This window comes from Mus musculus, chromosome 15 (assembly GCF_000001635.26).
Source record: "Mus musculus strain C57BL/6J chromosome 15, GRCm38.p6 C57BL/6J".
NCBI lineage: Eukaryota > Metazoa > Chordata > Mammalia > Rodentia > Muridae > Mus > Mus musculus.
The window spans coordinates 89416405-89434842 of NC_000081.6; the positions used below are offsets into that span (position 1 = coordinate 89416405).

Sequence of the window (18438 nt, forward strand, 5' to 3'; positions counted from 1 at the left end):
AAGGTTCTAAAGTAAGAATTTATTCCAAGTGCACATGAGAGGTTGGACAGCGCTCTCCAAGTCCGCATTATTCAAGAAGAGCACCCATTTCAAAGCAGGTAAGAAGCCCATTATGAACATTCTCCGACCCCTTCCATCGCCTCCATCCTAGGCTGAGCTGGGGCAGGAAAGGGCCTTATCGTTCTCTAACAAAAACATAGGCACCTAACAGCCAAGTAAGAATTATACAGCCTTATTTTTATTAACATCTACCAAGCCAAAAAAAAAAAAAAAAAATCAAAATTCCCCTGCTGCTCCAATCCCACCTCCAGCGGGGGCCCTAGAGGAGCAGTATCTGCCCAGGGAGCACTGCCTCCTCCGGGGAGCACTGCCTCAAGAGCTGTTCTCCGAACTGGGCGTGTGTGCACGCCACCCCTTATGCCTGTGAGCTGGCCACAGGCCTCTTCTTCCACCAGGTGGGGACCAGAGGGCAGCTGGGGTATCTCTTTTCCTCAGCTGTCTGTCTTGGAAATTTTGAAAAGTTCGGCGATGTCCAACAGTGCTTGGCGGATGTGGTTCCCAAAGCGCTGGGCGTTCTGTGGGAACTGAGGGCTTAGACACGCTTTCAGAACAGCCTCCCCACCCCCACCCTTCCGTACTCACTGGGCCCCACAAGCAGACTCCTCCCCACCGGAGATGGAGCATGCTTCCGGGTGACCCCAGATGGCACTTCTGGGGACGGGGGTGAGGGGGAGACTCACCGTCTCTGAACTTGAGTATTTGCTGGAGATGTGGAAGAACATGGTGTTTTCTCCTGCGATCATGTAAGAGACCCCGTAGCCATCATCCGCCACCTGAGGACAGGAAGTAAATGAGACCCAGAGCTGGCCTGATGCAGTTCTCTTCCCACAGACTCACAGGAAGAGGTCCCGCGTGGGTTACTGCATTCTTGAGATCAGCACCCTCTCTCCCTTAATCTAGGAAATAGTAGGCAAACCAAAGGACTGCGTCTTTGGTTCCAAGACTGGGACTTCTACTTCATCTGAAAGATGCTGCGCTGCCCACTGTGTTTGAGTCTAGGACTCACATCTCCTCAGGGGCTCACACTAGAGACCCCCCCCCCCCCCACCAGCCCTCTCTGGAACAGTCTCTGGCCTTCTGACAGTGTAGCTCATGGGGATGTTCTGTGGTGGAGGAACTGCTCCACTCAGGTGAAGACACTTCTGAGAGGCCAGTGCGTTTGCTTGTCCCCTGGAAGTGAGCATTGGTCACGGCAAAGCCTCCCTGGCAAGGCACACAGAATGGATGGGTCCTCGTACCCGACTGTTTTTACATTCTAAATAAAATGCTCGTTCCCGTGTAACCTGGTGCTGGTGGAGGCCCTGCACCCCCAAACTGAAACTCCAGGGTCCCAGTGCTGCCAACCGCCACCCCCCTGGGGGACTCACGGGACCAAAGCCACCTCCAGCACCCAGATGATTGGGATACTGTTTTGGGTCAAACATGCAGATCTGGAACTGGGGGATCTGGCTGGTGGAGAGGCTCCAGGGTTCAGAAAGTACCTGTAACAGGAAGGTGGAGCCTGTCAGACATGGGGCACTCTGCGTGCCCATCCTCCTGGTAGTGATGGAGAACTCCTTTGATATCGGCACTCTCAGCCAGGCATGGTGGCAAGTGCCTCTGATCCCAATACTCAGGAGGCAGAGGTAGGAGGATCATGTGTGTGTTCAAGGTCAGCCTGAATTCCGGCCCAGCCAAAACTACAGAACCAAACTCTGTCTTAAATAAACCAACAAGACGATACAAAACACAAACTGGCTGCGGGTGGCACACACCTATAAGTCCCAGAGCTTGGTAGGAAGAGGTGGGGTCTCTGAGTTCGAGGCCAACCTGGTTTACAGAGTGAGTTCCAGGACAGCCACAGCTACACAGAGAAACCCTGTCTCAAAAACCAACTAACCAACCAACCAACCAACCAACCAACCCAACAAACAAACAAACAAACGAACAAACAAAACCAAAATACAAAAGGCACTACTTGAGAGCACAGAAATAGACAGGCGTGGCACAGGGTTTAACTACTGCTGTTCCTTAGGCCTCTATGGTTGATTTGAAAACCCCAGCATCTGTACAAGTTCTCCCAGGCTTCCTGAGTCCCATCTAACTTGCCCCTCCTTGGCCTTAGCCTGTTTTCGTTCTTCTCACAAGCACTGTCACCATCTGGCAGAACACACGTTTGTCGTCTTTTCCTCATAAGAACATTAATCCCACAGAGCCCTATCGCAAGAAGGCCTTGGTCTGGGCCTAAAGGCAAGGGGACAGAGGTCACACCCAATGACTTCACTGACCTCAGCCAGGAAAGGAGAGCTAACTCCTAAGTACTTGGAGACGATGTAAAGGCAGAAGAGGTGCCGGTCGATCCCAGCCCCTGTCATGGCTAGGCGGTACATGTTTTGGTGCTTTTCGGAGGCTTTCCGGAAGAGATCTTGGAGGTCTTGTTTCTGGAGATCAGAAGCAGAGAGGTAAAGGGGCCTCGGCCCTTGAAGTAAACAGGGGTGGAAGAGGAAGAGGAACTAGGTGTGTGGGGCTCACCTTATGGGACCCCTTCATCATGGCCTGCACAAAGGCTGCGGACTCGTTGGTACAGGAACGCACAGTCTCAGTCCGCCCCTCTCGGAACATTCTTGTCATCGAGGCCTCGTAAGTCAGGCAGAACTTGCCTTTGTCCTGGGGTACACAGCGGGGTGAATCAGGCAGGTCGACCCTGAAGATGCCCTGCACACTCAGCAGCCCCCAGAGGCTCCTACCCGGAAATGAGCCAGCTGTAGGGCAATCTGCACAAAAGCGTCGGGGCTGGTCCTACACTTCTTGATAAGACCTTTGCCAAAGGGTAAGAACTGGAAGCAGTAGAGCTCCACGTCATCGGCCAGTGCCTTGGCTACTTGGTACGAGTTCTCGATGGCTTCCCGGCACTGCCAAGACATGGGGGAGGGGTCAGTCGAGGGCAAAGTCCCCCAAGGAGGCCTCTAGATCTAAGAAGGTGTAAGGTTTAGGCCATGAAGAAAGGTAGAGTCAGCCCAATAGCTCCAGGGCATGTAGCGGTCCAGCAGCCATGGATGAACTGGGACAAAGGATGGGTTGGGTCTGTGGGCTTTCCCTATATAAACACGGTGCTGAAAATTAAACTCTGAGCCTTGATCAGAAACTTTGTCTTGGCTTCATCCTTCTCTTGTTCCCCCTGTTCTTTTCCATTTCCAGCCTCCCTTTCAGGTACCCAGCTGCTGGACAGCTACATGGACAGACAAATGGCAGCTTGGGAGGACGGAGCGTGGCGGAGAGGAGGGAGGCACTATTGATCATGCACTATGAGCCACGGATCTCAGTCTCTCTCTCTAACCAGACAACCCTGGGGTCTCTGCTTTCCCTGTGGCCCATGTGGCACCCCGAGAAGCTCTCGTCCCTTCATCCTGAGGGTGAGACCCAACCCGCCCATTTCTAGCCTGTATACCTGCTCGGGAATGTCCCACGGCAGCCGCTGAGGGGGTGGCAACGTGGTGTTTGGCTCACCCACACAGTGTCCTGTCTCCGTGTAGCCCAGGTGAAAGGTATCAGTGCCCAGGACAAACTGCAGGGATAAAACCGAACTCGAGAAACAAGCTTTGTCACAGGTACCTGCACCGGAGGGGCCCTGTCCGGGACTTTACCTCCCAGAGGTGCCCAATGATGGGCGCGTCTGCCCACGAGTGTTCGGTGTTGAGGCCTAACAGGCCATTCTTGCAGGAGATAAGGGTGAAAGATTTGTCAAACCACCTGCAGGAGTAGATCAGGATAGACCCAAATTAGCACAGCTCTTCAGCCCGCTGCCCTACCCCTATACGGCTAACACTCATGATCCAATTTCAAGGACTAACCCAGAACTTAACCTCAACTTCTATTGTTCTTTTTTTAAAAAGACTTATTTATTTATTATATCTAAGTCCACTGTCGCTGTCTTCAGACACCCCAGAAGAGGGCATCAGATCTCATTATGATGGTTGTGAGCCACCATGTGGTTGCTGGGAATTGAACCCAGATCCTCTGGAAGAGCAATCAGTGTTCTTAACCTGCTGAGCCATCTCTCCAGCCCCCAATCTCTATTCTTAACCTTCAACGTCCAGTCTTAACTATTACCACCCTACCTCCGAATAATGCTACCTACCCATTAGCTCTGAACCTGACTTTTCTCTTAATCTCCTGACCCTAACCACTAGCCTATAATTGCCATCACTAAACTTTAACCACGGACCCGTGTGAGTCTAGGGCACTTACCTGTTATAGCAGTTGCCATGGAGCAAGGCTTTGCCGTAGAGGCTAAGACTGGTCTCATCGTCAGGGTTGTAGCAATGAGAATCTTCATCCAGGGTCACAAAGAAAGCAGCACGTTCGATGGCGTCCAGAGACATCTTGTTCTTGCCAGAGCTGAAGAAGGTCTGACGTGCCTCTGCCCACTCTACCCTGGGGATACAAGGTCAGGAAAGCAGTAAAACTGATTATATATATATATGTATATGTATATGTATATGTATATGTATATGTATATGTATGTATGTATGTATATATATATGTATGTGTGTGTGTATATATATATATATATATATATATATATATAAAAGTATATATATATATATATATATATATATAAAAGTATATATATATATATATATATATAAATTGTACCTCTTAGGATCAGGCTGAATGTGGGACCACAAGATGAGGTGAGACCACTTGGGTACCCTGAAAGATGTCCTCTGCCCTTACTTACCACCAGTGCCCTTCACTATGTATTATGTGCCTAGCCTTGGTTACACCTCTGGCCCCCAGTTCCAGGATGGAGGTGGGACGAAGCTTTTTTTTTTTTTTTCCTCTGCATGAAGCCTTTTAAACCTGGGCCTGGACAAACCCTCCCTCCAGAGCCTGGGTACCTTCCTCCTGCGGTGAGGGCTGCCAGCTTCTCCTCCCCAGGCTGAGGTGGGGAAGGGTCGTCGAGGATTCTCTGGAACTGCATCTCCAGGTCTCGGGGCTTGAGCAGGCGCGAGCCCTCATAGAGCCAGACCTTGAAGAAGCGACCTTTGTGGTAGACAGCCACGTGCCTGCTCTCTGAGAGGTGCTGTAGCAAGTCTGGGAGAGAGAGAAGCCGGCAAGCCTCTGAGGCAGGGCCTCGGAGAACACCCAGTTCCCCTCTCCAGCCCAGAAAGGGGCCACCTTCCCCACCATGGGTGCTCCCTGCAGACCCTGATTTGCTTTTTTTGTTTGTTTCTTTTGTTTTGTTTGGTTTGGTTTGGTTTTGGTTGGGCCTTCCTTTGTCTAAGCCAGTCCCTGTGCCCCAGTAAGTCTCTCCTGCCTCTTCTCCGGCTCCACAAGGGATGGGCTCTCTTCTCCTGAGTTCCACTACGCCAGCAGAGCTCATCTCATTTCTCTTGATTCATGACTCCGTCCCTAGGCACTTGGAGGCCCTACAAGGAGAGCCACTGTTCTGAATCCTTTGCGGGGTGGGGGGAGTGTCCCAGCATCAGCACCTGTCTGTAAGTAATGGCCATCTAGAATCTCTAGCAAACTGACTACTTTTCACAAATTCATGGTCCTGAGACACTGGAGTGCTTAGAGACAAATAGCAGTTGGGCACCTAGCTGCCATGGCTATTATGTCCTCATCTTGGGTTCTGGGTGCCTTCTCTTCACGGGTGCCTGGCTGTAGTCCAGTACCTGTCTCTTTGCCTGGGATGCGTGTAGTGTTGAACATCCTCTCCATCTGGTAGGAGCACATGGGCACCATACCCAGTGCCATGACCTGGGAGGAAGGCCCAGCGTGGCTTAGGTTCAGGCCTCTTTTCCTGACCCCCCCACCCCTCAGCCCCAACGTAACTCACCGGCTTGATCTCTTCACGGTCCAGTTTGCGGCGATACATGATCATGGCGTGAACGGCATTGCCTAGACGGGCTGCTTGCACATTTGTGTTCTTAATAAGCACAAAATCCTATGGATGGAGCAGAGTCAGTAGGCTGGGTACCTCTGGCTGGGGGGGTCACCTGAGTCTCACTAGCTTAAGGAAATTTTTTCAGGGGCCCAAGGAGTTGCATCCCCTCTCTATGTTCCCACCAACATCACATGGGGTGCTCTTCCAGAAACATAAACTAACAGGCTCCAGCTTCGACCAGAGCTGTTCACTGCCCATTTATATTTTGCTTCAAAGGGGTTCTACCACAAAACAACAAGGAGAACAAATCTTTGGTTTGGATAGGATGTAAGTTGTTAGAAAGACAGAGTACATATGGTGGGACTCATGGCTCCAGCTGGATATGTAGCAGAGGATGGCCTAGTCGGTCATCAATGGGAGGAGAGGCCCTTGGTCATGTAAAGGTTCTATGCCCCAGTGTAGGGGAATGCCAGGGCCAGGAAGCAGGTGTAGGTGGGCTGGTAAGCAGGGAGAGGGGAGAGGGGAGAGGGGAGAGGGGAGAGGGGAGAGGGGAGAGGGGAGAGGAAGAGACAGTTCATGGATGAGGGGAATTCCAGGAGGCTAGTAGGGTCATAGGGTATGCTTTGGACACTAAGAGAGACTTGGCTCCAGGCAGCAGGAAGATCAGCTACCAGTCCCCAGGTATATATGGTGGGGGACACCAGCCATGTGAAGTGAGGCAGACAGGGACTTCTTAAGTACCACAAGAAGCTGGCATTCTCCCTGTGGTCTGACTCCACAAAGAGACAAAAAAAGCAAAGCACATTTTAAAGAAGCTCTAGAAGTGGTGTCCACAAGAGAGTCAAGGACCTGTGCCTGAGAGTTCAGAGGGGGCCACGGGCTAGGGAGCCATGGGGTGTGCTGTAGCTAGCCTGGGAAACGCAAGGGCAGCATCAGAATTCTGCCTGTTGTCAGGATCCCCATCTCCCCTGGGCTGGTTCCGGATGGCTCCTCCAGCATTATTTCTTTCTCTCAGGCCTCGCTCCATAGTCCCCCTCCCCCCACCCCCCACCCCCGCTCACCCATGGATATGGGTGCAAAGGCTCTGGGATCCTTGTTGCAGAGCTTGGGGTCAGAGCTGGGCACACGGGAGCCCTAGAGGGTTCTGGTTCTTACCATGGCATAATAGTTGCTGTTCACCATGAGGGGGCTCCTGCTTCGGAGGTAGACATATTCTTCCCACCAGTCACTCACCTATGGATAGACATGCCGGAGGTTAGAGCTGACGAGGGTGGATCGAGAACATGTGGGTAAGAAGAAGCCCAGCCCGACCAACTTACATAGTTAGTTGCCCACCATGACTTGAGCACCAGGTATTTCTGCAGCCTGGGGGCAGTCTTGTCCTGGAATTCCTTGGCCAATGTCTCCATGCGGTAATATGCTTCATCATCCAATAAGGGCCGCACAGAATCCAAGTACTATCCAGCCAAGTAATTATCATGAAGGGGGCGACCTCCACCCTAACCTTCTCACCACCTCTCCTCCACCAGACCCCTATTCTTCTCAAGCCAGTCCTTATCAGTTTGGACTGGTCCTCCACATCCAGGATTTGGGGGACTCTTACCCGGTGAATTGTGGCTGGCACGCTGGGGACAGGAAGCTTAGGCAGTGACGTTTGGAAGCTGTAGAGCATGGGCCGCCGGCTGGACAGGAGACGGACACAGATCTGAAGGTACAGAGCAGAGCGTTGGGGTCGGGGGCCGTCAGGAAGAACGGACACAAACTAGAAAACAACTGAGACCTTCAGAACCGTCCCAGCTTCTTGAAGATAAACCCAGGCGCCAAGCGCCAGTGACCAATCCTCCTCTTCCTTCCTGCTCAGAGCCCCAAGTGAGATTCCCCATGATTTCAAACCAGATGCCTGCAACCCTCCCAGTGGCTCTGCTCACAGCCCAGATCTTGGTGGCATGGCTGGTCTTGCTGTGCATCTCGAACATCCACCCGTGGTAGGAGAGCAGCAGCTTCAGGGTTTGTCGGAAGAAGAAAATGCCTGTCGCCCAGACTCCGGTGGAGAAGATGACCATGCTGAGAAGTGCCTCTGTCTGTGGGGTCCCAAAGTGGCCATACCTATTAGGGAAGGAGGACGACTTCAGGATATCCCTTTGAGGCTACCCTTCAGGGAATTCTGACTGCAGTTGTTGGCTGGGATCTCCCTCTCTCGGGGAAGAAATGGGAAAAGAACCTCTCTGGTCTGAGTGTACCAAATACAAACTGCCTTGGAACTGAGAGATGGTAGCCCTGTGAGAGAGACCCTTGGTCACCAATGTCCACTACAAGATTCCTGGCCTTGGGAACTGTCCTGGCTCTTCTTCCTGAAACTTGTGCCTTCCAGGTCCCTTACCTTTCCGGGAGGCATCTCTGGATGCAATCGACCAGTCCCATGGAGATGTCCACCTTGCAGTAGTTGGAACCAACTGTTGCCATGACAACAACCAGCCAGCTGGTGGGGCTGCCAGGGTACACACCCCTAAGGATGCCATTCTGTAGGGAAGAAACAAAGCATCGTACTGGAGTAGAAAAATATCACTAGGCCCCTGGGTAGTCTTGAGGAAGGGCTCTTGGTCTTTGCCTCATCCGTTCACGGTGTGGTGTTCTTCCTCCATACGCGTACACCTACATTATATTTCCCCACCTCGTCTTCATTATTCTGCCGTCTGCACCACTGGATAGAGGCTATCTACAACCACCAGCACTGCTTGCCCAAAGCAGAGACAGATGCTGACAATGAGACAGTTTCTGACAGCTGGCTTCTGCCTAGGCACCTGCTGGGAAAAAGAGGCCCCGGAGAACCACCCGGAGAATCAACCCACACCTTGATTCGAATAAGGCGTTTCTTCCAGGAGTTGATTCCAGACAGGTAGATGTGTCTCAGAGCCTCCCGACTAAGCCGGAAGTCGACCCCGTCTGGGGTCACAGTGAACTGGAAAGCTACTGCCTGGTGTGCTTCCGCCATCCTGGGGTTTATTCAGCACCTAACAGGGCCAGAAGGTGCTTAGTGTGCCCAGCCCAGCCCCGCCCCGCCCCCGCCCAGCCACCTCTAGCTGAGCCTCCGCCCCCCACCTCCCCATCTGGTCCTCGCTTCCCCCACCCCCTGCCCGGTCCCCTATGCGACCACCCCCCCAAACCCGCCCGTGCCCCAACGCTACGCGCCCTGCTGGGTCCTTCCAAGCCTGGCCAACCGCCGCTGCCACCGAACCCTCGTGGGGTTCCGGGCAAGCCGATCAGCAATGGTGCAGGAATCTGGCTCCAGGCGCCCCAAGGGCAGCGAAGGGCGGCTTGGGGGTCTGGGAAAGACGCCCAGGGAAGGGAGTGGCCCCAGCACTGTCCTCGCCCGGATAGCTTGGCTGAGAGTAAGGGTGAAGTGCTGTGGGATGGAATGGCTCTGGGTCCGGCTGTCTTCCCTGTGCTGGTCCCCAACTCACAGCTCAGGTTTGCTTCTGTCGGTGTATGGGTCTGGCCTCTCTGGCCCATGTCCCCACGTCCTTCAGGCCTGGCCACCCCTGCCAGGCCCCGCCCTGTCCTCACTGGGAACTTGACACCCACTCCCAAATTGGGGTGGAGAAAACAGATAGGGGTGGAAACCAGAACACCCTCCTTTTGGGGGAGCGCCTAGGGAGGGTGGGTAGAGTGTTTTCCCACAAGGTTGCTGGAAGGTCTGGGACTGGGGAATGGAGGGTCTCACGTGAGCATGGTTGCATCAGTCCTAAAAATAGCTGAATGTAGGGAAAAGGTCACCAGGAGTCAGCTCAGCAGCCTTTTCCCTAATTCCAGGGCTCAAGGTTGACAGTGGCCCTCAGGGACCACTGCTGCTCCAGCCCTCTTCCCCAAGTCCCCCTTTTGTTAGTGTAGGAGCCCAATCTTCAGTAGTTGTTACTTCTAAACAGAAGCCAGGGAGTATTATGGGATAGGAGACCTCAATGAGCGGAATGGACCCCTCCCACTTTTAAGCCCAGTGCACTCAACAGAATGTCACTTAAGTCTGTATTTGTTTAAGTTTATATTTGTGAAGTTCATTTATTTGAGTACATAGCCCCGGGGGGCTCTCAGATGCCCACCTTGGGCAAGTACTAAGAAAAGGCTACAGAGGTCGGCTATTTCAACAACAGTCTCACTTTGAGGCACAGCCCCGTCTCTGGGGGTCGTCTGCTCTCTGCCCCTCCCTCCAAGGTCCTGCCCCGGAGGCTCCAGGAGAAACTTGAGGTGGGGTTGGATCCTCAGGATGATGGGGAACTCGTCAGCTGGCCCTTCTGCTGGAAGTAGAACTGGAACCGAGATTGGGCATACTCCTAAGGAAGGAAGTCCGAAATGCAGTGTGAGAAGCCTGGAAAACAGCATTCTGCCCAAAGCCACCAGGGCCTGCCCAGCTTTCCTGGAGGACGTGACCGGAGCAACTCTGCAGCGCCCACCCAACATGCCCACAGTAGGGCTTACTTACCAAGTAGCCGAACTCTATAGTGGACATCGAAGCCTGCAGGGTGGACCACAGACCCCAGAAAAAGTGAGATGCCAGGGAGTACCTAGGGAACGAGGGTGGGAAGAGGAGGTGCGCTCAAGAGCCCATTTCACACTGCCTGGCTTCCAGCCCGGGCTGCCCAGCCTCCAAAATATCCACGGCTCTGCCAGTTCCCTAATCCCCGTCCAGACTGAGACTCTCTCTGACAGTCTCTGGTGTGGTCTTCTACCTCTACCCTGACACCTTACCTGCAGGGCTCCTTTTTCTTTTCCTTTTTTTTGTTTTTGGTTTTGTTTTGTTTTGTTTTGTTTTGTTGTTTTGTTTGAGAAAGGGTTTCTCTGGCTGTCCTGGAACTCACTCTGTAGACCAGGCTGGCCTTGAACTCAGAAATCCGCCTGCCTCTGCCTCCCAAGTGCTGGAATTAAGCACCACCACTGCCTGGCCTCCTTTTTTCTTCTGAAGGGTTTTCCCCTCCCCTTTCCCCTCCTTTCTCACCGACTGATCTCTAGCAGCAATTCTTCTTCCCGTTTCTTCTGTTCCTCTTCGGAGAGGATCTCACCCTTCTGAACCTCTGCCAGATAATGGCGAATAAAATGGAGCTGAGATCAATGGACAAGAGTCAGGGACTGGGGAGATTGGAATATCACCCTCTGTAGCCTTTATTCCTCTTTTCGAATGAAACAGAACAGGAAGCCAGAAGGCTTTTCTCTTCCCAACCTCCAGACTATATACCTGCTGTTCTCTAGTGGGGTAGTCCGTGGGTCTTGCTTTGTAGAAAGGCCATTCTTCATAAGTATAATCATAAACCCACTCACAAAAATGATTCCCAATGTCAAAGCCCCTGGGAGGATAGAGCAAACATTCAGTCCATGGGCAGCGGGGCTGTGGAGGTGAAGGGCCTGGCCTGTTTTGCCAGGACCCTGTAGGAACAGGACCCACAGGAGGCAGTCCTCCCACACTTACCTGTAGTTATAACTACTGTACTCAAAATCAACCAACATGAGGTTATCATCACTGTCTGGCTCTGAAAGCAACAAGATGTTTCCTAGGGGAATGGGGATTTTGGTCACTTCAGGGCATGCTGCCCTCTTTCGGCGTGGGCTCAAAGACTCACATACATTCTCCTACCTTCCTGGATGTCATTGTGGCAGAAGACCACTGGTGACGGGGTATCGTCTAGTAACTTCCTGTAGAGGTAGAGAGGCGTAGGCTATAAGGCCTTGTGACTAGCCCTCAACAAATCCTGGAGAGGACACTGATAAATGCCAGTGCCACCCACCCGCCCACTATGTCATCCGCCTTCACCTGAGGCTGTTCATCTCGTCCTTGAGGCTGTACATCTCTACCAGGTTCATCTGGGGAAGGCTGGTGGAAGGCAAGTCCTGGATCTGCTTCAGGTACCTGGAAGCCGCCCAAACGGGAAACATTCTGTCTATCTCTCCCCACCCCCTTCTATCGACTCTTCAGGCCAAATTGTCCTGTCACTGGGCTTTGGCTGGGAAACAGAGTCCATGATACTGGGGTATCTATCCACTCAACTAGAGGTTCAGTTTTAGATGCACGGATCCCAAACTGGACTCACCGCTCCATGGTCCCAAACAACCATCGGGGCTCCTTAGTGAAGGGCATCTCCATACCATGGAAACGGGCCATCCTCGTTGCAATGGCTCCCGACAACACTGGGTCCCGGAGCTCTTGAGTTTTCAACGGCCGGCTCTGTACCCAGTAACCTATCAGGGTGGTGAGGGGGCTGGGGCGGGAGGGGGAAGGGATACGGGATGGGAGGAGATCAAGGTCTTAGGGAAATTTCCCTACCTGGGATGTGAAGGCAGACTTTGGGAAGGGTAAAGACTTGGGGTAAAAACAACAAAAACTGGGCTCTTACTGGGAGGTACTGTTCCAAGCGGCCCTCTGGAAACACTCCGTAAAGCTGGGGCCCTAGAGACCGCTCTGCGAGAATGGCGAACATCACGCTTTCTAATACCAAGGAGTCTACACCCTGATAAAAGATGTATGGCAAAGGGGCTCATGTCAGAAAAAGCCAGAGGTACGTGGGTACTGGCCCAAATCGGCTTCATCTACAATAGCTTGGACTTCTGCTCTTACTGACTGAGAATTCTTGAGCTTCAGCATATTCAGCTACACAAATAAGACACCACTTTCTGCACCACTTGCTCCAGATGTCCGAACTCCCAAGTTACGATCCTTCTTTTCCCTCACCTGCAGGATGGCCCCGTAGAGTCGTAGCAGCACCTCCCGGGGCTCCCCGCCCACACTGGGTACGTGGTTCGGTAGTGAGCATCGGAAGAGCAGGTTGCTGAGGCCTCCGCTGCAGATCCACACAGGTCAGGCTCAGCAAGGGTCGTCCCCCCGATTGGTGGGACCCACTCTAGACACCCTTCCCGAGAGGACCTCCCAAGTCCCGAAGGGGGACCCCGCCCCCCAGCACAGCAGGCTGCAGACCTGCCCCCACCCCCCACCCCCCCGCGTAGCACTGACGGCGACCGAACTGGGAGTGTCCCCAGGGTCCCCAGGGCTGACCCCTGACCTCACGGGACAAACGCTCAGCTCCTCCGGCCGCGCTCGGCGCCAGGCCCCGCCCAGGTACTCCCGGCACCACTGATAGGCTCGGCGCTGCGCGTCACGGGACAGCGAGGAAGCGCGCCGCCGATTGGGGATTGGCTCTGGGCACTTAGCATCCTGCAAACCGTCCTTGGGCAGGCCGCCGCCGACAGCCCCTCCTCCGACTACCCCTGTCCCGTCTGCCGCCATGACGTGGGCTCCGTTAGGTTTAACGCCTGCCGGTGCTCAGCGAGCCTCAGGTGAGGTTGGCTCCTTCCGGGTAGGCTCGGTTCCGCTTCCCGGAAGCCGCAGAGTCTCTGGGCGTCCTCGGCTCTTCGCGACTGCCTTCGGCTTTCTTGGTGGCTCCAGTCCTGGGACCGTTTCCAAGCCAGATGCGATTCTCAGGGCTGCGGCGCTCAAAGGCAAAGAGGGACGGCAGCTTTCCCTGAGTGGGGCGCGCTCGGGCCACGCCCGATCCGCCTATCAGTCTCTGCAAAAACAAGTTACTGCGTGGACTGTGTCCGGAACCAAGGAAGTGACGTAGGCCAATCCCGAGCGCCGTGGGCGGTTGGACAGTAGCTCCGCAAAGCTTACGAGCCAGGCTCTGGCCAATGAATGGACGATGGTAGTTTGCGGCTCCTTTATAACAGCTGCTGTGTGAGACACTCTACTAGGGAGTAGATTAGCCGAGCCTGTGGTGACAGTTGGGGTAAGTGAATGGAAGAATGAAAACGTAGGTTCTAACGATTCCCCTTTCCACAAGGCAGCAGGTGTATATGTGATGCTGGAAGGCGTAATAAGAATCAGTCCGGCGTGTCCAGCGCTGCATAGACCGCATGAGCGCCATTAATGTGACCCAACACAATAACTTAAAGTATTTTTCTTTCTCGAGAGAGTGTGTCTCTCTCCTGTTAAATATCGGGAAGAGGGAGACGTTAATGGTCAGCTTAGAAAGGAAGCTTACACAATCCATAATTCATCTGAAGGATGAGGTTTATTAGAATGAAAGGGCCTCAAAGCTACGAGTTTCGGTGTAGGGGAGGGAGAATTGAACATGAGACCTTAGAGTTAAGAAAAGACTTTCCTTTAAAGTCTAGGGATGGGGCTGAAGAGGTGGCTAAGCGGTTAAGAGCACTGATCCCTCTTCCAGAGGTCCTGAGTTCAATTCCCGCCAACCATGTGGTGGCTCACAACAGTCTGTATGTAATGGGATCCGATGCCCTCTTCTGGTGTGTCTGAAAATAGCCACAGTGTACTCATACACATAAAAAATAAATAATTCTTTTTTAGAAAGCCTAGGGAGTGGGGGCTGGCGAGATGGCTCAGTGGTTAAGAGCACTGACTGTTCTTCCGAAGGTCCTGAGTTCAAATCCCAGCAACCACATGATGGCTCACAACCACCCGTAATGAGATCTGACGCCCTCTTCTGGTGCGTCTGAAGACAGCTACAGTGTACTTACATATAATAAATAAATCTTAAAAAAAAAAAAAGGGAAGAGAGTTCATTGTGCGGGTGCGGGGTGTGTGTGTGTGTGTGTGTGTGTGTGTGTGTGTATAAGAACGCGGGGGAAGCATTCAGGAAACTGAAATCGGTGGTTAATTACCTGTGAATCTGAGGACAGTCTAGTCTATATACTGGGTTCCAGGCCAGCCAGGCTACATAGTGAGAGAAGAAAGGTGGTAAGAGAATTAATGGGGTGGCAGCAGAGGAGCCAATCAGAGAGCAGCCTTAAGAGCAATCTGTGAAGCAGACAGCTGAGGTGTTTCCAGACCGATCTCCTAAAAAAAAAAGAGAGAGAGAAAATTGACTTCAAAACAAAATTTTTTAGAATTGTCAAAACCATGAGCAGTTTTCCTACATGGCCCACTGAGAGCTGGAGAGAGGCATCCCCTGCTCCAGGCTGTGGGAGCTGGCTTAAAGATGTAGGCTATCTCCCCTTTAATCCCAGCACTGGAGAAGCAGAGGAGTACAGGGTCAGGACACAGACAGATAAACGTGCAGGTGGGTATTTTAACTTCCTTAATACTTTGGACCGTGAACTTTGTGGAGAATGAACTTTGTAGGTGGTAACATTGTTTTATGTTGCAATGTTAAAACTCTGGACCAGCCTGGAAATGTTAGGTGGTGTTTTTATTTTTTATTTTGGCTAGCTTTTGAGCCTGGGAAAGAGTTCTAAGCTCTGTTTTCTGGGCCGAGGTTCTAGGTGAAAGTGGCCTTGATTCTGCTATCTGACTGACCAGACCATATCTTTCCAGCCTTTTTTTTTTTTTTTTAACATAACTACTCCTATCAGGAAGTCAGGCCTGGGTTGGCATAGCTTGTCCTTTGTGACTTACTAGAGGTCAGCTTCTTAGCCTGTGGGACATGCATGACCCCGTGAGGTTGGCTGAATGTAGGGATTGGTGAAAGATTTGGCGACAGTAAAGGTTTCTGAACAAATAATAACCAGAAATTAATGTAAAATAAATCAAGACAAAGGAATTCAAGATGTTTCTGACCACTAGATAACTGAATTGTAGCCTTGGTTTTGAGCACACAGCATGCGTACTTCATGTGGCCACACCAACTTGGCTAGTATTTGAGACTGTGGTGTACTGTTGAAACAGTTGGTGACCCGGTGACGTAGGTCTCCTGTCTCTGGCCAGGTTCTTGGCCATCCTTCCTCCAGGAATGGACTGGGAAGACAGCAAAGGAAAGCATGAGCAACTTTATCTGCCTCGTGGACATAAAGAGTTCCAAGGGTCTCGATGAATGGCTCCAAACATATTTCTGCTATTTTGTACTTCATATTTAAAGCCAAACTCTCAGCACTGAAAATCATAAAGTAAGAATATCAAATTTGAAAAACTGTTACTGTTCTGTACCCCAGGGTATCCAACATTCAGCCAGAATTTAATGTTTTGGGGTTTTTGTTCGGTTTTTGGTTTTTGGAGACAGGGTTTCTCTGTGTCGCCATGGCTATCCTGGAAGTCATTGTACAGAGTGGTCAGGGTGGTCTTGAACTCAGAGGTCTGAGATGCCTCTATTTCCTGAGTTCTATGGTTAAGAGGTATGAGCCACCAATGTCTGGCCAGAATTTAATGTTTTATTTAAACATAAGCATGTGCCTCATTCGGAAGCAGTTTTTCCCACCTTAACAAATGGTAAACACACACACACACATATTAGGCCTAAGAATATATATATATATATTTTCATATTCCTAAGAATTGTTTTTAAGTATTTTATGAGTTATCACCAAATGTTTATTTGTATGTTTATTTGTATTACATATACACCTGGGGCTCAGTATAAATTTCTCAGGTTAACAAACTGAGCAGTGGGAAAAGTTGACAAATCTCTGTGTCAGGAGTAGGCACTCCTACTGTTGGCTTCTCTCTTACAGTGTACTTTTAATCAGTTTGTCTTAAAGGATAGAAAAACAAAAACAAAAACAAGAGAATCTTCAAGAAATGTGCAAAACAGAGACTTTTGTGCAAACCTGCAAGAGAGGGCAAATAGTCTTATAGCCTGCTAGTTCTTGCTTCAGTTTTTCCATCAAGTAAATAATTATAGGATAGAAAGTTTGAAGTCTATCACACACAAAGTTTATTGCAGCAAAAATAGCACACACACAGAGTACAGTATACAAAGTCATAGCTCACTGAATAACACTGTGTGTGTGTGTATGTGTGTGTGTATGTGTTGGCAGAGCAGCATTTGCCCCTGGGAGTGTCCAGATGGTCTGCAGCTCCTTTCTCGGGCCAAACTCTGACCTATATACAATTGTGGAAAACTCAGGCACACGAGTAAGGCCTAGAAGGAATGTCTTGCAAAGCAAAACAAGACTACGGGGACAGGGAAGTAGAGAAGGGGGGACACAAAGGGGCCAAAGAGCCCGTTTGCTCAAGTTCTGATTGCAGAGCTGCCTTTAGTAGCTAGCTAAATGATACATAAACAGCAGGGGAAGAATATGAATTGTTCATTCCTGAGGTGAACCTAGAGTCCCATGTCTCTGTCTACCATTACCTTCTTTCCAGCCCCTGTGCTGCCCACCGCTGGACCAGCTGGGGCAGACTTTTTTAAATGTTTTTAGTAGGGTGTTGGACAGGGCTTGAATTGGACCTGGCAGTATACACTTTGTGGGTTGGGTCATTTTGAATGACAGCAGGAACCTGATTGGGTGAGATAAGGTTGGGGGGGGGGGGGGAGTGGGGGTTGGTGGGGGGGGGGGCCTTTACCATTTCTTCTGGGGTTGGGTTGGCCTGGGTTTAGTGAGAGTGAGTTAGCCTGCCCATCTTACCAGAGAGGGGGGAAAAAAACAAAACAAAATAAAACAAAAAACCTGAAAACCCTCTAGTAGGTTTCTTTGATGGAAATAAGCCATCTCAGTTCAAAAAAATAATTGGAGCCAGGTATAATGGCACACACCATTGGGAGGCAGAGGCAGGTGGATTTCTGTGAGTTTGAGGGCAGCCTGGTTTACATAGTGAGTCTAAGACAGCCAGGATGCATAATGAAATCCTGTCTCAAAAAAAAAAAAAAAAAAAAAAAAAAAAGTAGGTCTGGAAGGGAGACTGTGGTGTTTTGAATAAGAATGGCCCTCATTGGGGCTGGAGAGATGGCTCAGAGGTTAAGAGCACTGACTGCTCTTCAGAAGGTCCTGAGTTCAATTCCCAGCAACCACATGGTGGCTCACAGCCATCTGTAATGAGATCTTATGGCTTCTTCTGGAGTATCTGAAGACAGCTATAGTGTACTTACATATAATAAATAAATAAATCTTAAAAAAGAAAGAAAAAAAAAAAGAATGGCCCTCATAGGCTCATAGATTTGAATACTTGGTTACCAGGGAGGGGCACTTGTAGAGATAATCTATGCACTGTGTAAAAACAAAGCTGGTTCCCAGGCAGATATGGGAAACTGAAGCCAGATGCATGTCACAGGCGTGGTTCCTTTGAGAGACACTGCTGCTTTGCAGCAAAGCTGGCTCCTAGGGAGAGGAAAGAGTTGAAACTTCAGCACGGCCTCAGAGGAGGGCACTTCCTAGAACCAGGGGCAATTTCCTAGCTGGGCACAGGAGAAAGCTAGGTGGCCTGTGAGGAAACCAGAACCCAATTCTGGTCCACGTGAGAGAAATCTGTAATGGTTGAGCCAAAACAGGTGGCAACAGGCTGCAGCCCAAACCAACAGTGGCAGTCTGCTGCTACAGGCCCAAAGTAGGTGGAGGGCAGAGGTGCTGGCCCTAAGGGGGTGGAGTCAACCACCACAGCCAGAGGCTAGCATCTCCAAAAACAAGCTGAGAAGCTCCAGAGGCGCACGCAGAGGAAAGCCCAGACACAAGCCCCTGACCAGGTAAATATCTTTGAAATTGTGCTAAATGCTAAAGAAAAAAATATACATAATGAATATATAAATATATATATACATATAATACAATATTATGTATAATTAATAAAATACAAAAATAAA

General features: G+C 51.0%; 2 protein-coding genes and 2 long non-coding RNA genes across 8 annotated transcripts in view; 1 reads left to right on the plus strand and 3 right to left on the minus strand.

Annotated features, from left to right (window-relative positions):
- Cpt1b (carnitine palmitoyltransferase 1b, muscle) lies at positions 1-9458 on the minus strand. Its single transcript, NM_009948.2, has 19 exons — positions 9394-9458; positions 8784-8943; positions 8313-8452; positions 7861-8038; positions 7536-7637; positions 7252-7389; positions 7088-7165; positions 5885-5992; positions 5721-5805; positions 4941-5136; positions 4288-4473; positions 3684-3789; positions 3488-3604; positions 2787-2951; positions 2572-2706; positions 2328-2480; positions 1428-1541; positions 741-833; positions 1-575 (listed from the first exon to the last, which is right to left on the minus strand). The coding sequence occupies exons 2-19, from the start codon at positions 8922-8924 to the stop codon at positions 492-494; spliced, it is 2319 nt and encodes a 772-aa protein (NP_034078.2). The 5' UTR covers positions 8925-8943; positions 9394-9458; the 3' UTR covers positions 1-491.
- On the minus strand, positions 1-13523 carry Gm44502 (predicted readthrough transcript (NMD candidate), 44502). Its single transcript, NR_004843.2, has 27 exons — positions 12973-13523; positions 12645-12753; positions 12007-12423; positions 11730-11825; positions 11553-11611; positions 11388-11469; positions 11157-11265; positions 10920-11023; positions 10407-10488; positions 10084-10257; positions 8784-8943; positions 8313-8452; positions 7861-8038; positions 7536-7637; positions 7252-7389; positions 7088-7165; positions 5885-5992; positions 4941-5136; positions 4288-4473; positions 3684-3789; positions 3488-3604; positions 2787-2951; positions 2572-2706; positions 2328-2480; positions 1428-1541; positions 741-833; positions 1-575 (listed from the first exon to the last, which is right to left on the minus strand). It is a non-coding gene; the product is annotated as a predicted readthrough transcript (NMD candidate), 44502 (long non-coding RNA).
- On the minus strand, positions 9945-13523 carry Chkb (choline kinase beta). Of its 3 annotated transcripts, none has more exons than NR_037154.1 (11): positions 12973-13523; positions 12645-12753; positions 12310-12423; positions 12007-12174; positions 11730-11825; positions 11553-11611; positions 11388-11469; positions 11157-11265; positions 10920-11023; positions 10407-10488; positions 9945-10257 (listed from the first exon to the last, which is right to left on the minus strand). NR_037154.1 is itself a non-coding variant. In NM_007692.6 (11 exons), the coding sequence occupies exons 1-11, from the start codon at positions 13194-13196 to the stop codon at positions 10186-10188; spliced, it is 1185 nt and encodes a 394-aa protein (NP_031718.1). In that variant the 5' UTR covers positions 13197-13523; the 3' UTR covers positions 9945-10185. The 3 variants fall into 3 exon arrangements, 1 of the variants encoding a protein (NP_031718.1); NM_007692.6 differs by having other exon boundaries at positions 12007-12140; NR_037153.1 differs by having other exon boundaries at positions 12007-12423.
- Positions 13119-18438, plus strand: part of C730034F03Rik — a 17357-nt gene continuing 12037 nt past the window's right edge. For 2 of the 3 annotated variants that reach the window (XR_875570.1, XR_875569.2), the window contains exon 1: positions 13611-13695. This is a non-coding gene — a long non-coding RNA (RIKEN cDNA C730034F03 gene). Of the gene's footprint in view, positions 13696-18438 lie in introns of all 3 variants that reach the window. The other variant, XR_875568.2, reaches the window with a different exon arrangement.

Excerpts from the sequence above, each read along its gene's own strand:
- Cpt1b (NM_009948.2), bottom strand. The coding sequence starts at position 8,924 with ATGGCGGAAGCACACCAGGCAGTAGCTTTCCAGTTCACTGTGACCCCA. Across the intron at positions 5,806-5,884 it reads ACCGTGAAGAGATCAAGCCG|GTCATGGCACTGGGTATGGT; the intron begins GTGAGTTACGTT and ends CCTTCCTCCCAG. Across the intron at positions 2,952-3,487 it reads CGTGGGACATTCCCGAGCAG|TGCCGGGAAGCCATCGAGAA; the intron begins GTATACAGGCTA and ends ATGTCTTGGCAG.
- Chkb (NM_007692.6), bottom strand. The coding sequence starts at position 13,196 with ATGGCGGCAGACGGGACAGGGGTAGTCGGAGGAGGGGCTGTCGGCGGC. Across the intron at positions 11,826-12,006 it reads TTGTTTGGGACCATGGAGCG|GTACCTGAAGCAGATCCAGG; the intron begins GTGAGTCCAGTT and ends GGCGGCTTCCAG. Across the intron at positions 10,258-10,406 it reads CTATAGAGTTCGGCTACTTG|GAGTATGCCCAATCTCGGTT; the intron begins GTAAGTAAGCCC and ends TTCCTTCCTTAG.